The sequence below is a fragment of the Neopsephotus bourkii genome, unplaced genomic scaffold (assembly GCF_033783945.1).
Source record: "Neopsephotus bourkii isolate Nb327-2 ecotype Australia unplaced genomic scaffold, CSIRO-AGI_Nbou_v1 NB_867, whole genome shotgun sequence".
Classification (NCBI taxonomy): Eukaryota; Metazoa; Chordata; class Aves; order Psittaciformes; family Psittacidae; genus Neopsephotus; species Neopsephotus bourkii.
In genome coordinates, this window is record NW_026901363.1 from 523,126 (window position 1) to 538,896 (window position 15,771).

Sequence of the window (15,771 nt, forward strand, 5' to 3'; positions counted from 1 at the left end):
TTCTTCCCTGTGAGGGTGCTGAGGCGCTGGCACAGGGTGCCCAGAGAAGCTGTGGCTGCCCCATCCCTGGCAGTGTTCAAAGCCAAGTTGGACGGAGCTTGGAGCAACCTGGTCAAACAGTCTAAAGTGAGACTGTAAAGAAAAGCATGCATTCAAGACATAAGAAGATATAAGCCAAATAGAATTCAGGCACATTCATCTTGCTTACTGCCTATTTAAGTACACAAATTGTGGAGCTCTCTATTAGCTTATTTTACCAAAACTGGTGATGTGAGAAAGAAACACATTATCGGAAAGATGCAGCACAGCTGCTCTGGTGTATCAGTTACTAGCATTCAACGCTGCATAGTTTCACCACTATATCCTTGCTTAGAATTCATGTCAAAGCAGCATTATAAATTAGATTGTAATTCTGAAACTTGATACAAGAGATTCTGGTTTGCAGTCAGCAGTTGAAATACAGCATTTCTGCCAATAACCCACTGCAGAGATGGGCAACATTACAGTAGCTTCCACACTCACTGTGGGTTAACCCTAGTCGGTAGCTAAGTCCCATGCAGCCAGTTGCTCATGCCTTGACCCTAGCAGGATAGGGTCAAGAACCATAAGGGTAAAAGTGAGAAAACTTGTGGGTTGAGATAAGGACAGTTAAAAACTAATTAAAGAAAAATACTATTCACAGCACTTTTTGCTAAAAGTAGTGAGCATTTTACCTGGAAGAACTTCTACTGTTTGAGGGTTTGCCAATATCGATGCAGAAATACTGAAACACGAAGTCTGACAAAACCAAGCTGGCTGAGGGGTTCCAGGTCTGACAGCAATTTGCAGTTGCTAATCAATACTGGCTGTTCCCTGTAAAAGGAATGCTTCTTTCTGCCATGTTTCATTCTCCCAAAGCAACAGTCAAGCTCATGAGTTGTCAGCAATGTCACAACCTCCACTTGAGCAAGGATTAGATTAGAACCAAGGACCTGAAACAGAAGTGTTAACTGTGCTGTTGGCTCTTTCATTCACACGAGACAGACTTCACGTAACAGAATGCAGATGACTGTGTCTGTGTATGTGATGAGGGACACTTTGAAATGCAACAGCAAGAACACTTGAAGGTTTAGTTCAGCAACAGGTACTTTGTTCTGCTTCAGTCTAATGAAACTTCAGCAGTTTAGTGTGTAAGAATGACAGACTCGCACAGCTATCAGTTATCTTCTTTCCCTCTGGAAGGAGCCACACTCCTCCCACTGATCCAGCAGGAACAGTCCATTTCGTAAAGAACCTCAGTGATGAGCATCAACAGCATTACATGAAGTAAGAAAATACAGACTGTGTCCAAAAAATGCAGGCACTGGCTCTTTGTAGCATCCACTTCATTTCTACTCCAAAAAACTCTGGCTTTGGAATTCTTTATTTGGTTTCAAGTATGCTGAACACAGATACTACTGTCAAAGTTCTTCCAGGTTTCCTCCCAAGCTTCCCTCCCACCTCCTATCTGCCTGGGTGGTTAACCAGTAATCTCTTACTAGATCACAGTCAACTGAAGCTACTAAAAGAAGGCAGGAGTTGGCAGCATCAGCTACGACTGCAGGGACACATTGTTCCTCTCTAACCCTCCTGTTCTAGGCTCCTGGAATACATGTAAAGCAGTAAGACTTCTGTCAAAACACAGGGGAGGGAGAAACAGCATGTTCCCTAGGTGTGTGCTCTGCAGAACTGATGTACCTTCAGGTGCTGCCCAACCGCACTACTGAGCTGTGATTGCACTGCATCATGCATCACCTGGAGAGATACCACTGCTTTCCATCAAGGTGGGGCAGATAAGCCCTTATCCTGTAGAAGTGCTCTTTGCTGCCTGGGACAAGAAGAGGCATAGCTAGCATCTTCACTGTAAGGCAATGTCAGGCCACCCTTCAGCCAGATGTAGGTCTTGTAGAGTTTCTCTCATGTCTCTTTTCTGAAGGGGCTGCATTTTCTCTTTCATTCTAAAGCAGCGAGTTCCTCCAAGAGCTGCTCTTTCTCCTGCTGCAGATCCTGCACCCGCTGTTTGTTCTGCTCTAGTCTGTCCTCCAGCCACTGAAGCAGTGGCCCACTGATGGCTGACATCTGGCTGCAGAGGTTCTTTGTGAACACTGGAAAGAGCAAGAAGATATCATGCCAGTGCAAACACAAATGCCTACAACAACCCCAAAGCCAAGAGCATCAGAGACAGACAAGGAAATGCTCCAACATGCTGACCAAGGCAACCAGACATCCCCACAGGAAAGTCAGAATCAGCAGCTTGCTAAACAGAGAAACAAGCCATTTCAATCTGACCTTTAGACAGAAATCTATAAAAATACATATCATCACTGATGCTAATTATTTTCTAAATCCAGAAGCAAAGAATGCCTTAGGTATTGAACAGATGAAAATGGACAATGGGGTATTTATCTTGGAACAGAAGTGGGAATTAGGATTCACTTTATCTCAGGGGCAAAAGCAAAGGTGGCATTTCCTGTGTGTTACATGCATACACATCAGCCAGACACTGCTCTAACATTCACCAAATCCAAAACCCCTTCCTAACAGAAAAAAAAACAAACCCAAACCAACCCAAAACTCCCAAACAAACCAAAGTCTATTGCAATTTGAACCAACTGTATAAAGGTCAAAGGACACAACAACATTCATAAAGTCCCAGGATTAGGTTATTCTACAGCCCTTGATATTTTCCTGTAAAGTGTTTTGTTACAATTCTGTTCCTCCACTAGACTTTACGTAATAAGACAACAATCTCAGGGAATTCTCTGGGTTACACAGTGTTTGTGATTGGAAATAAACTGTAGGGCAAAGAAAAAGACAAAAGTTTGTGCTATTGTAGTTTTACAAGTGCCTTTTACAGCAAAGGGGGGGCTGTTACACAGCTGGGGTCCACTGTTCCCCAAAGTTAGAGCCAAACCAGCCCCTGTTCAAGACTGCTGTTTGGACTCAGGCAGCAGCATCCTGGATTATTGCATGCAAAAAAGGAATCCTTACCTGAGCCATTATGAATCTTGGTTACGGAGTCTAGATGGGTGAGGCTGAGAAAAATGAACAGAATGAGGTTAGTGACAAGAGAGCAGTGGATTGCCTACTAGGCAAACCCAAGCTACAGAACCAGCTACCTACAAGTCACTAACACTGCAGATACATCTAAACCCCTTCACGTGTGGAAGCCCTGTACATTCACAAGGATGATGGAAGAGCCTGCAGCACAGAAACATCAGTGCTGAGCACCAGAGGCAATAAAAAAGAAGCTGATACTTCACCTAATTTTTCACACTTCTTCTCAGCACTTACCCTGGTTCAACACTAACTACTGTCACACACAGACATATCACTAAAGGGCCACCATTAGCTCACGCATGCTCTCTCTCTTTTTTGTTGCAGCAAAGGAGCAGTTACACTTAGCTCTTGTGTGCAAGGTTGAGGGACCTTGAACTCCTTAATGCAAACATGTTCAACCAGTTCTCCTATAAAGGCACATGAGCTGCTAATACTTGTTATTTTCTACACCCCTACTAAGGTCATGGTGCTCTGAAGTACAGGAAGAGTTCCATGTGTTAGCAAAGACAGTCCTGGAGAGGGGTGCAGCCCCAGCCTTCTTACCTGTGAATTCTTCTGTAAGCATCTTGTTCTTCTTGGCAAAGGATTTTGGGCAGCTCTACAGCTGATTCCAGACACACCTTCCCAATGGTTTCATGGGGGACAACATGAATAGGAATTTCGATCCTTTCATATCTAAAAGGGCATCAGACACAATAAACTTCAAAGTTCGTCTTCTACAAACCTGCAACAGTCTGTCCAATGCATGACACTGCTGCATGTTTGGGAACACATGCCTGAGTTGACAGGCAAACAGAAGCATTTTATAGCCACAAATTTGTCTGAAACTGTAATAGTAAAATGCTAAAGCAACTAAATAGCCAGTACTGCCAATATGATGCACAGCATATGTGAGGTTGGCAGGGACTCTGCACCACTCTACACAAGCTTGAAGCTGCGACCTCTAGAGTTGAAAGTAAAGAGGTTGATCTTCTATACAGTGGATTACAGCACAAATTAATACCCAGACTACAGTGAACTACACAAATCTTAAAACTACTAAATTATCTAAGCTAAATTAATCAGGTCTAGTTTTTAGATTCTCTTCAGCCTGCATTAGCAGAAGAATGGAGACCTCATTCAGGCATCTCTATATGGTATTTGCTCCTCATGATAGGAGCCGTTTGAGACAAGATTAAAGACAACCTGATGCTGAATATAATATTCTTCTGCTGTACTCACTCTGAGCTCTTTTGGGCCTGAATGGACTGGAAACAGGTGTAGAGAATCCTGCCTGTCTAAGAGAGAGGGCAGGAAGTCAGATTCCAAGAGCAAAAAAGTAAAACAAAAAAAAATCATCTAAACCCACAAATTCCTTTAAGAAGCAGAATGCTCTTTCAAATAACACTGTACCAGGTTGCAAAGGGACATGCTTTTCACTTTGATTGCTGTGCTGGAACTGTTTACAAGCAGATACCGACAAGACACAGCACTGCCAGCTTATCTCACACTACAGCAGCATCTCCTAAGGAGGTGAAAGGCAGGGAGCTGCAATAAGCTGTATCTGCTGGCCTGAACAGCTGAAGGGCACTCACACATTTCAGCACACACACACACTGCAGCCATCTGATGCAGTCCCAGAAACCTGGTGGCAGCCCAGCTTTGCTGGCTAGAGAACCAGGCTGTGGATCAGCAGAGAGTAATTAATAACTCTCCCTTTTGTCATTGGGATTATGATCCAAACGTCACCATTCGAGCCATGCTTTGACTATGCTCCAAGCAGAGCTCTGCCCTTCTTAAAGGCTGCATGCAAGGATTTCAGCTCTACCCTGTTTCTCATGACCACCTGGAGGGTTTACTCTCATTTTGCTTACCTTTGTGTTTTTGTCCTCAATGAAGCAGGAAAAGATAAGCCCCACAAAACCTTGGTCCATCATCTGATACATGGCTTGTGTGCGGACATCTGCAAACAAAGAAACAAGAGAATAAAATCTGCACTGCTCACCTGAAGGAGTGGAAAAAGATCTGCACCTTGTGAAAGGTGACCTGGAATTGGTTACAAATGTCACAAGCTTTATTTTACTCCAGGTGACTAAATTAAAAGATAAAATTGATCTAATTTAAAATACAATTAATAGTAAATCTTATAAATACAGGATGAGTTACAGAACAAGAAATTAGCATCAGCCTGGTGCCACAGATCACCCTATAGCCATAATGTCCAACAGATAATCATCCATTTCTTTTAAAAAAGTTTTTTTCTGCATTACCACAGATGTCAAGAACCAGCACAGCAGCACTGTGATTCCCACAGCCTTTTTTGCTATTCCCTACACCTTATGTCTGGAAAAAACAGTAGTACCGGTATAGCTGAGCTGTAACTGAGTGCTCCTGCCTCAGGAATGGGGCTATACTGACAGAGACTCCTGAAGCCCACCCTGACAATCTTGTCCTACTGGAGGATGCTTGAGAAACCAACCTTTGATAGCTGGGATGTGAAGAGCTGACAAAAAGCAGTAAATTGAGCCATACTATTAGCTATTGCTGTGAGTTCTCATACAGAGCCTAGAACAAAACTGCTCTTACCAACATGTGATGGCCAGACAGTAATGTGAGGATGAGAGTGATACCAGCCCACAACTCTCATGGGACGTCCCGTCATTTCAGCCAACCTGTGTGTGAGTCAAGGTGCTCTGGAAACCAGTAGAGCAAATGGAAGTTTTTTGCACATGGAAAACCAGGGGAGTTTTAAAAGAGCTTCTCATCAGCCAACAGAATTCCAGATGCCTTTATGGAGGGGTGACAAGATACGCAGCAGGAAGCTGATGGAAGCTTCTTCCCCAGCACTGGCAGGATGCCACTGCTGCAGAAGCAAACTGCATTTTGTTGGCACATGGCAGTAACACAGCAGCAACCCGTCTAAAACAGCACCCTTGAATGGCCGTAGGGAAAAGGCTCTCCAATGCATCATGTTTGGAAACAGAGACTTGTTAACCTTTCATTACCTACCAAGTCTCCTACTGAAGAGCTACCCTCCCAAAAACATACTTCAGTTTCGCTTTTGCCCAAATATAGATATTACAAAAAACAGATATAACACAAGTACACTGCAAACACTGGAACCAACAAAGACTCCAGAGAACAGCTGCAGGAGGGAAGCAGCAATTAATTTCAAGGCAACTAGAACAAGTCACAGCACGTAAAATGAGTCCTGATGTAACCACGTCAGTGGCCACTCTGCTGCTGTCTCTACAAAAGGATATCTCTGCTTCAGTAGAGGCAGCTGAAAGCTGCTCTGGTGAAATTTCTACACGGTCTTTTCTCTTATCCGAGCGGCGCAGGATGATCACAGAGTGGATGTGCACGATCCGGCTGGTGTCAACCTAACGGCACACGAGGAAAAACACATCATTCCTCTTCTACGGCAATAACCACCCCTAAGGCAAAGCCCGATTCCCGGCCGCCAGTAGAGCACAGGTACACACTGCAGCACAGCCAGGCACACAAACGGGAAGCCTGCCTGACTCTACGCTTTGATTTCCATAGCGGCAGGAGACGGGAGGCCGAGGCCCCTCAGCACGGTCCTGCTGTCTGTGTCCCACCCGTCTCCCCCCTCGCGGCCGCTCCCATCGCACCGCCGGTACCTCGCCGATGCAGAGCCCCATGACCTCCTCCTTCTCGGTGCTCAGCGCATGGTTCAGGCACACCAAGAAGGCGTCAGCCTCCAGATACACGGCCTGCACCGCCATCTTAACACCAACCCTCCCCGCCTTCCTCTACCACCCCCGGAAGTAGCCGGGGCCGAGCCCAACTCCCCCCGCCCTCACTCGGCAGCGGGACCAATCCCAGTGGGGCTCGCCAACCCTTCCAGCCAATCAGAGGGGCAAAAGCGCCCTCTGGCTTCCGGAGGTGCGAGCGGTGCCGCGCACCGGAAGCGCCGTGTCGCCCACGCGAGCGGCAGCCGCGGGGTTCCGCGCTGCAGCCGCTGCCCGCGGCGGGGCGGATCGAGACGGGGCGGTGCGGGGCGGGCGGCGGGGCGGAGGGGGGCCGGCGCGGCTCGGGGTGGGGCGGGGCTCTGCTGCGCGGCGGCTACTGGGGCCTGCGAGCAGCCGCGGGGAGGCTGCGGGTCAGAGGGGGAGGGCGGGGGAAGGCTTTGCTCGGTGCACACGGCGCTGGCTGTCACCTGGCGCGGGGCTGCAGGTAGGTCACGGGCGGGCGGCCCGCGGGGCCGGACCCGGCGGCTCCCGCTCCGCCCGGTGCCGTCTCATGCCGTGGGGCGGCCGCTGAGCCCCACAGGCCCGGCCCGGGTGGGAGGCGGTTGCTATGGAGACGTGCTGCGCACTCTTCCCGCCGCGGCGGCTGGACCTCCCCGGCCCTCCCCGCCTCCTCCCCGCCACGGCCGCACCGGTCCCGCACCGCTCCCCACCCTGCCTTCCCCTCGCTCCCCATCGGCCAGCCCGTCACCAGGCCCAGCTCCCGCACCCCTCCCCTCCCTTCTCTGGGGCTCCCCCCATGCTGTGTCCATCTCTTTTTGTCTCCCTGTTTCTTTAGATCCCACCACAGACCTTCCCTCCCCGCGCTGCTGGACAGCCCTGGCTGGTCGGTGAGCATCTGCTACCCCTCAGTAGGTTGGGCAGAGCGGAGAGCGGAGTCCCAGGGCTGCTTGCTCGGGGCGAGTGCTCCCGGCAGAGTAGAGTCCAAACCCCCAAGAAGAAGCTTTAGAGTGAGTCAACGTGCTCTTACACCAGCAGACAGCTCATCCGATCCCGCATCTTGCTTGTTGCAAGACGCAGGCTGCGTTTGTCAGGGAAGCTCAGCTCCCTTTTAGCTCCCTAAAGGCTGCACCCCCAGAGGAGTACAGGCAGCTGCACACTCCACCAGAAGGCCAGGCTGGGCAGCCTTGGTCCAGAAGCTGTGCTAGCACAACGCTGTGCCTGGTGCACAGAGGCTCAGCATCACTTCTTTCCCTTGATGCCTAAATGGCAGCTGAACTCTTGTAGCGATCTGACCCAGTCCTCTTATAAAACAGAAGGCAGTGAAGGGTGCATCGTGTTCAGCATGCTGACCTCCAGCCCTGGGCATGGGCCGAGCAATTTATTTCACTGTTTTCATAAAGTATTTTAATGTACCCCATTTAAAAGTAAATAAATTGTCTTCACCACAAGCTGCAGTCCTCCTCCCGGCCATTTCCACACTTATTCATAGGTTGTATGGCTTGGAAATCCACCCAGGTCCCAGAACAGCATTGAACTTATAAGGCCTGATGCTGAGATGGACAGCATACCTGCGAGTCTTGTCCCTGTCCATGGGGATTTGGCTTTAAATCTTCTTTCTCCATTCAATATCTGAAGCAGCTCAGAGTTCTGCAATTACGTTGATGCACTTTTGTGTGTCAAAGGATGACGCTGCAATCCTGCAGAGTTATCTGCTTGGGGTTTTGTTGGATACGGTGTTTTTAAAAATAGATTGTGAAGCAAGCAGTATAAGAAACAGGTTTTACAATCTGTCTTAAATAGAAGTAAGTTTACTCCTCCTTTCACCCAGGTCTTCCTTCAGGCTTCTTTTATTGCTTTATGATAAAATCTGCCAAAACAAGCACTGTATCTGCCTTTGCCTGCTTAAAGTTTCAGGTGCAAGTGTCTGAGAGCATGCTCTTTAAAATCTCCTGTTTCTGTTGTATGTTTGGGTGCTGCAGACAGACCTGTCTCACTTCAAACCCAGCTGATGGTTCTGCCTGACCTCAGCATTTTATGTATGGCACCTTCCTAACAGTCTTAGAGACTGTGGAAAAGAAAGGCTGGACCGAGCCTTTGAACTTTTGGCAGCTGAACTCAGAGCTCTGGAGTTCAGGGGAAGTTTGGGACAGATTAGTTGGGCAAAGGGTGAAAACACGTTATAACCACTGCCCGTTCTGCAGTGTCCCTGTGTTACACCTTGTTCTGTCCGTCCTGTATCTATCCTCCACGTTCACATGCAGTAAACGCAAACGTACATGTTGTGCTTCAGCCCTCCTACCTGTCGTTCAGCAACACTGAACCAGGTTAGTATTTGGACAGGAGACCTTCCAGGAGAGTTTATTTACTGTAGGAAACAGTGTTTGCTTACCGAGTCATGTTTTCCCAGTACTGAAGTCAGTCGTGAGGCTTCTGCTTCTGGGACCATGAGCTGTAGGAATTCCAGCTTTGAATGGAATAAAAGCAAGTTCTTCAGCGGTTTTGGTCATGATGGAGCTTTTGGCAGTTGACTGCAGAGTAGGAGAGTATCCTGGCCGAATTCCAACCTGGGTGATTACATTCAGCTGACTGAAAATGAGCAGTGATTGCTGCGTTTCACTGTTGGGCAAAGTCATTTCCACGCATGGGATTAAATTCATAAAGTGGCTTAGGGTAAAGCAGAATGAAAAGGAGTTACAGAAATGTCCCTTTAACCCTCATGGGTTATTCCTGAAGGCCTTGCAAGGCTTTTCAGTTTGCTGTCACATTCCTCTAAATGCTAGGGATCCAGCTGCTGGGCCATTGCTTGGAATGGCTGTCCCCTGTCGCAGGGTGGTCTTCAGAACAGTGGTGCTTTTTATAACACACGTACATATTCCCACACATCAAACAAGGAAATAAAACAGAATGGGAGAAAAAGAAATAATAAAAGCACATCCAAAGTTTCCTTCCCTAGAGATTAAAATGCTGTGACAGTGCTGCTCGGCCTGATCCGTGGTTGGTGTTTTGTTTTCCAAAGGCCGAGTGAGCCTTTGATTCCAAAAGGTAGAGAAGCTCTAGTGTAAGATGTAGAAGGCAGCGTGGAAGCATGTTTCCTGTTATATAGCTAGCCCAATGTATAACGGTTTTCTTTTTCTCTCCCTGACTTTCCCTACTTTATTTTGTACCCAGATTTTCTTGCTCCTGTCTGAAATGTGCCTTGTAACTTTACAAGTTTGCAGAAGACCACTGTGTTTCACTGGGATAGGAATGCTGCATCTGCTTCGTAGCAGGAGGATGTTATGTGTATTACAGCTTAATTCTGTTCTACTTTAAACCTAGATAAAGAATGAAGACTGTCTGTACCATTTTGATTACCTCTTCTAGGGTTCAAAGAGAGAACCATTTCCCCTGACCTTCATTTGCTAATGGCTCAGCTTGATCTAACCGGTATACAGATAAACTTACACAAAAATTCCGGTAGGAAGAACCACCTCAATGTCCAAAATTCCTTTGCCCCTGCTGGTACTGGTGGCTCTCTGTAACCATCTAAAAGCTGAACTACGCAAAGTCCCGAGAGCTGTTCACGAGAAGCGTGTGTGTGAATGAACAATGCTGCCATCGTCTTGAGAGATGAGACGAAGGACCCGTCACAATGACAGCTCGGCAAGTTCCAAATATGAGAGTCGTGCATACGGAGTTTCGTGCTTTGTCTCCAGAGTGATCTTCGTTCTTGTTAAACTAATTCCACCTCTTGTCACAAGTTTTGCTTTTGGATTTAGACCACCATTAAGCCACGGAACTCCTGTGTAAATCACTTATTTTCCTTTCCCCCCTCTCTGTTTTACACAAAGACTGTTAACATGACTGTTAGTAGAATAAGCAAAGCCAATATTCACAGGGTTTAACTCTCTACCAATAGCACCTTTTGCCCCAGAATGCCTTACAAACACCATACAGCACGCATGTCCCAGAGTACGACTTGTCCTGCCATTTCTGTTCACTTAGGCACCACCTCAGTTTCCCAGGCTGATGCTTAGGGACATTTCAGCTCATAGCATCTCACACCATAAGTCAGACGCCACCCAGAGGTGCCTTTCAGGTCTGAGAGCTTTCTCCGTGAATGTATTCCGAGCTAAAGAGACCATGTGTGCATCCTGCGGGATGATGCCATCCACCTAACGGGAGCATCCTGACGTGATGGAGGGCATGGCAGCAGGAGGGCATGCTGGCACTCCTCCTGTCCGACTGTGGGTGCGACGAGTAGGTGTTTACTGCGATGAGCACCGCAAAACGTGGCTTGTGGCTGCGGAAGAGGCAAGTGTCCTTTGAGCTTCCCAGTGATTGTAGCTTTGCTGTTGCAGGTGCCTCTACTGCATTGCCGGTAACTGCCTGCTCTTTTTGTTACTTTCCCCCAGGAGGAAGGTATGCTGAGGGCTCGGATCCAAAGAGTTCAGGTTCCCCTGGGTGAGGCGCTGCGACCCAGCCAGCTCCCCCCATCCCGGCTGCCTCATATGTGGCAGCTGTCCCAGGGTGAGCAGTACAGGGATAGTAACTCTCGCGTTTGGGAGATAGAGCACCATCTCATGGTAAGGATGGTGGCAACAATAGGCCATAGTCATGCCTGTTTGTGAAGTCGTTTGAGATCCTTGAGGGACGGCAAAGGACTGTTAATTTGTTGAAGTCCGTTAGCTCAGCCACAGTAACTGTAGACGTATTGAACTTTTCCTTGTCGCTTACAGCTTGGTGGTGTTGAAGAACTGCTGCTTAAACTCGTGCCTGGTGATTAATCTGGTATGTGTAGACGTTATCCCTGCTTTGTACTGTGCTCTTGTTTATTCCCAGTCATTCTTTAATATGAATTTTTGTCTTTCAGGAGCAGTGGCTCTAGGAAGATGTCGTTGTATATTTTGTACAATAAATGATTCTCTCACCACTGAAATGCAGCCACCTCTGAGGTGGAAGCAGTTTAACACCACACAGCAGCATCACACAAGAGTTTAGGACAGGCAGTGAAGAGGAGTATTGTGTCCAAGTGAAACGTCAGGGGGAGTTCTAGGTAGGCAGAATGTAATTGCCCTAAGTGGAGTTTGGCCAGGATGCTGGAAATAATGCCCTAGCGCCACTGGAAAGCGCTGTGGGCTGGTAAATGGTCAGAAATTGGAAAGGCAGCACCTCCCTAGTGCTGGGCTGAAGTGCTGTGATCGCTTCCAGTAGCAGCAGCGCTTTCCTGTAGAGGTCTCCCATCCAACTACTATAGTAGCACCACCAGTTTCTGCTTGTCCTTTGATCTCTTAACAGACAGTAACAGTTACAGCTGTGTCTGACCCCTGCTTCCTGGGGGTTTGAACAGGATGGAGCTGTCCTCCCGTCTGTGGTGTTGTTTGGGGTGTTTTGGGAGGGAGGGATTTCCAAGAGGCTTTGTCCTGGAACAGCATCAGAAAAAGCCCCCCTTGTTGTCTTTATGGGACCTACATGGGTCATTTTGTTTGGTTGTTTTTGAAAATGCCTATATATATGTGTCTAACTCTGAGTCCTTGGCTGTGTAGAGCTCACAGAGAGGGCTTTTACACAATACTTGGTATAGTATAAGGTCTAGAGGCACAGAAGTGTTAGCTGTGTTAATCTGAATCTTTGCTGGAATCTTTGTGCATCCAAGTGGGAAAGGACACATTTTGGCCAGAAAAAGGCCTCCAAGCCCAGCGACATAGAACTTCCTGTATTCCTTGTCCACATTATCATCCTTTAGCCAGACACAGAGAATTCTCATGTATGTTGGCAGGCATCTGCAAGCAGCAGTAGGTGTTTTCTGCACTGTCTGTGACAGAGAGGAAAATTAGGAGCCCTTTAAAGTCTTGGCTTTAAGACTGTGTCTTGCTCCCCTGCCCCCTGAAAAGCATGTTGTTTCTACAGTAACATTTTCCTGTCATTTTAGTTCTCTGAACATGCCCCAGAAGGATCCCTGCCAGAAACAAGCCTGTGAAATACAGAAATGCTTGCAAGGTACCAAGTGTCATTTTGTCTTTTTGGTGGAACTTAATTCTTTTAACTTAATCCTGTTCTCCTTTCATCTTGAGAAGGAAGAAAGCACATTAGCATCACCTGGATGCAAACCAAACAAAATTGTGATCTCTGGCTTTAATAAATTCCCTTGTGCTTGATTGTAAATAAGGAGACACCATTAGTACCCAAGAGCGCATTTGTAACAGTAATACTGTGCTTATTTCAGAGTGGTGTTACCAGTGCTGGTAGTGAGATCTGAAGTGTAGTCTTGGGACTGAGCTGTAGGTGTGGAGAGCTAGACATTATAATGAGCTGTTTCACAGAGTGGGTAGTGAGGATGGTGGGTGGATTGCATGAGAAGACTGCAGAGCTCCTAGATGCAGGCGTGTTTTAAGAGCAGGTCAAACAGATGTCTGTCAGGAATGGGTTTGGTGTATGTGATCTGGCCTCAAGGCACGAGCTGATCTCCTTCTGAAGACCTTTAACAGCTACTTTTTATATCTTAGCTAAATAAGGAGGGAGATTATGTGATAATGTGAGTTTTGAGCCTAAGTTGGGAAGAACAGACTTGTTACTTGCAAAGGACAATATTGCTTCTTGGAAAAGGATTTGCTTTATAGAACGAGTAGGAAAAAGCATTCCTCTGTGCCAAGGCAGCTCAGCCATATGGGAAAGAGCTCTTCCTAATTCACCTGGTAGAGACCTTGACCAGCATGCTCTGAGCTTCATGTGAGTAATTCATGGTGTTAGCCCAGGGACAAGGAAGCAGGAGGCGAGTGATGCTACAGATAAAATCGGCCAGGCCGGTTCCATGGCAACTCATTTGTGCCTTTATTTTATTTGCAGACTACAAGCAGGTTAGCTAAAATATAGCTGGGATGGACCATAGGAGGGAAAGCATCTGGGAAAAGCAGTAGTCAGTTATTGGTAGATGTCTGTCTTTCCCTGGACTGTTTTGAAGCTGTGTTCAGCTCAAAGGCTCAAGCAAACCCCTCTACGTGTCCCTGACATTTGTTTAGATACTGCCTTTTACTGTTTTTATTGTTTGGAGCATTCTCCCATGAAAGGCTGCCTTCTCTCCCCATGGTGACTGCACTTAAAAGCTACTGTTTGACCCTGGTTTGGTCCAGTCTCTGACAGTGTTCCTTTTATAACATTCATGGAAGTTGTTCCAAGTGTTTCACCTGTGTAGGTTTGCGTACAGGTTTGATCTGAACAGTTAAGTGTTAGCAAAGAAGCTCTTTGACCGTGCTACATGCACAGTGTGTGTGTGTGTGCACCACTTCTCTAGCTGTCATTTTGCAGTGCTGCTGTTACTCATGTATTATCATGCTGTGGAGTTGTCTGAGTTGCAGAGAGAGGAAAGCAGAGAGATTTGCATAGAGCAGAGACAGTGATTAAATGCTTTTAAACAGCTCTTGCTTTCAGAGAAACATGCTGCCCAGCAGCTGAAGGGCTGAGCTGCGTTTGTCTCCTCCAGGGACAAAACCTGCTCCCCTCTCCAGACTTAGGTTCTCCTTCTTATTTTCCAGTGAACAACTACATGGAGTCTAAGTGTGAAGCTGTGATTCGAGAAATGCGGAAGTGCTGCGCCCAGTACCCCAGGGGCAGATCCATCTGTTGTTCAGGGTTTGAGAAAGAAGAAAGGGAGAGAGAAAAGTTGAAGGTGACGTCAGAAGGAATTCCCCCATCACCTCAGTAACACAATGCAGCTCCAGCAGGTGCCGGAGCAGGGACTCACCTGCAGAGCTCGTGTGTGGTTTTTTCAAGCCTTCTTTAGACTTTCGGGAAAGCCAGATCGCTCCAAGGACACACCACCCGGCACACCAAAAAGTATACCATAGTACCAACAGATGGCCTCCTTAACAGACTGTAGTTTCTGTACCAAAACATCATCTGCATTGTCTTTGCATTGCACCTGTCTCTGTGAAAAGTCAACTTGATGTTTTTAGGATGCTTACCTTACTCTATTCCATCCTTGCTCTCAAAATGGAGAACCGGAACCGAGTTATTCTAGCTTCTGGAGTGAGAGGTACAGGAAATGAGCTCAGACAAGTGAGTGAGTTTAAGCATGACACATGAAACAAGCCCATCTTGACACAGCAAAGGTATTGCTGCCATCGTGCAGTAGTTCCAGACATGTGCCTGTCCAGTGGTTCAAGCTCAAGAAAGGGAATCAGGTCTGGGGGTTGTTCCTAGGTCTTGCATAGATCATGAGTGACTACAGTCACTTTGCCTAAGTGCCTCACTTTCCCACTGGACAGACTTTTGATTACTTTCTATTTGAATTGCCTACACGCTGCTATTTGCATGACAAAGATGTTACAGGAACATTATTTCAGGGATTGCTACAGGAATAGGGTTTTTTTTAACAAAAAGCAATATTCATTTGAAAGATCTGACTGTTGATATAAAATTTATAAATTTATAGTTGAAAACCTTTAAGCAATATGTTACAAACCCAGCATCGTTCAACCCGCTGGTACCCAGAGGCCTATCACAAAGCCCTGGGCTAGATCCAAGAACTGATTTAGGCGCTGCTTACTCAACAAGCAGTTGTAGGCACTTGCTTTCAACACTTTCAGACTCACTCCCAAGCCGGCTGTGTCTGGACCCCAGGGAGAGATGGCTTTTCAGAAGCTCTCACCTGTGCAGCAGAATTTCCTGTGACCTGTAGGAAGAGCTCAGTAGACAGGTTCCTGCATCACCCTTCAGAGCTGCTTAAGTCTCTCTGACCCCTGTAACAGGAGTCCAGGCACTTCAGTGGGTGCCATGTCCATTACAGGGCTTAGGCACCTAAATACCAGACTTAGAACCCACTAGGCTCCTAACTCTGTCATTAGATCTAGCCGTAAAGGACTTTTGTGCTGTGATCAAGTACAACTTATGAAATACAGCTTCAGTAAACAGACCACTGTAGTCTAGGCACAATAGTTGAGTGTATTGAAGCCTAGAAGAGCCAACCATCTGTATTCTCTGCTCTGAAATACCATGATACAAAATAAATGACTGGAACAAA

At 47.0% G+C, this 15,771-nt stretch overlaps 3 protein-coding genes across 6 annotated transcripts; 2 read left to right on the forward strand and 1 right to left on the reverse strand.

The window, feature by feature from the left end:
* Positions 1-1,384: 1,384 nt before the first annotated feature.
* On the reverse strand, positions 1,385-6,848 carry BRCC3 (BRCA1/BRCA2-containing complex subunit 3). The gene is made up of 8 exons (XM_061356706.1): positions 6,702-6,848; positions 6,320-6,440; positions 5,644-5,730; positions 4,932-5,020; positions 4,300-4,355; positions 3,622-3,753; positions 3,010-3,053; positions 1,385-2,123 (listed from the first exon to the last, which is right to left on the reverse strand). Exons 1-8 carry the CDS (start codon positions 6,804-6,806, stop codon positions 1,972-1,974), a joined length of 786 nt encoding a protein of 261 aa, XP_061212690.1. The 5' UTR covers positions 6,807-6,848; the 3' UTR covers positions 1,385-1,971.
* A 333-nt stretch (positions 6,849-7,181) lies between these two features.
* CMC4 (C-X9-C motif containing 4) lies at positions 7,182-15,771 on the forward strand. 4 transcript variants are annotated; one of them, XM_061356714.1, is made up of 4 exons: positions 7,184-7,257; positions 7,609-7,660; positions 12,685-12,752; positions 14,285-15,771. In XM_061356714.1, the coding sequence occupies exons 3-4, from the start codon at positions 12,695-12,697 to the stop codon at positions 14,452-14,454; spliced, it is 228 nt and encodes a 75-aa protein (XP_061212698.1). In that variant the 5' UTR covers positions 7,184-7,257; positions 7,609-7,660; positions 12,685-12,694; the 3' UTR covers positions 14,455-15,771. The 4 variants fall into 4 exon arrangements, with proteins under 4 accessions (XP_061212697.1, XP_061212698.1, XP_061212699.1 ...); XM_061356713.1 differs by lacking the exon at positions 7,609-7,660 and having other exon boundaries at positions 7,182-7,257; XM_061356715.1 differs by lacking the exon at positions 7,184-7,257 and having other exon boundaries at positions 7,641-7,780.
* MTCP1 (mature T cell proliferation 1) lies at positions 10,934-11,765 on the forward strand. Its single transcript, XM_061356711.1, has 4 exons — positions 10,934-11,066; positions 11,168-11,338; positions 11,492-11,543; positions 11,626-11,765. The coding sequence occupies exons 1-3, from the start codon at positions 10,950-10,952 to the stop codon at positions 11,537-11,539; spliced, it is 336 nt and encodes a 111-aa protein (XP_061212695.1). The 5' UTR covers positions 10,934-10,949; the 3' UTR covers positions 11,540-11,543; positions 11,626-11,765.

Excerpts from the sequence above, each read along its gene's own strand:
- CMC4 (XM_061356713.1), top strand. The coding sequence starts at position 12,695 with ATGCCCCAGAAGGATCCCTGCCAGAAACAAGCCTGTGAAATACAGAAA. Across the intron at positions 12,753-14,284 it reads AATACAGAAATGCTTGCAAG|TGAACAACTACATGGAGTCT; the intron begins GTACCAAGTGTC and ends CTTATTTTCCAG.
- MTCP1 (XM_061356711.1), top strand. The coding sequence starts at position 10,950 with ATGGAGGGCATGGCAGCAGGAGGGCATGCTGGCACTCCTCCTGTCCGA. Across the intron at positions 11,067-11,167 it reads GGCTTGTGGCTGCGGAAGAG|GAGGAAGGTATGCTGAGGGC; the intron begins GCAAGTGTCCTT and ends ACTTTCCCCCAG. Across the intron at positions 11,339-11,491 it reads AGATAGAGCACCATCTCATG|CTTGGTGGTGTTGAAGAACT; the intron begins GTAAGGATGGTG and ends TGTCGCTTACAG.
- BRCC3 (XM_061356706.1), bottom strand. The coding sequence starts at position 6,806 with ATGGCGGTGCAGGCCGTGTATCTGGAGGCTGACGCCTTCTTGGTGTGC. Across the intron at positions 5,021-5,643 it reads TGTCTGGCCATCACATGTTG|ATGTCCGCACACAAGCCATG; the intron begins GTAAGAGCAGTT and ends CTTTGTTTGCAG. Across the intron at positions 3,754-4,299 it reads CAGGCCCAAAAGAGCTCAGA|ATATGAAAGGATCGAAATTC; the intron begins GTGAGTACAGCA and ends ATGCCCTTTTAG.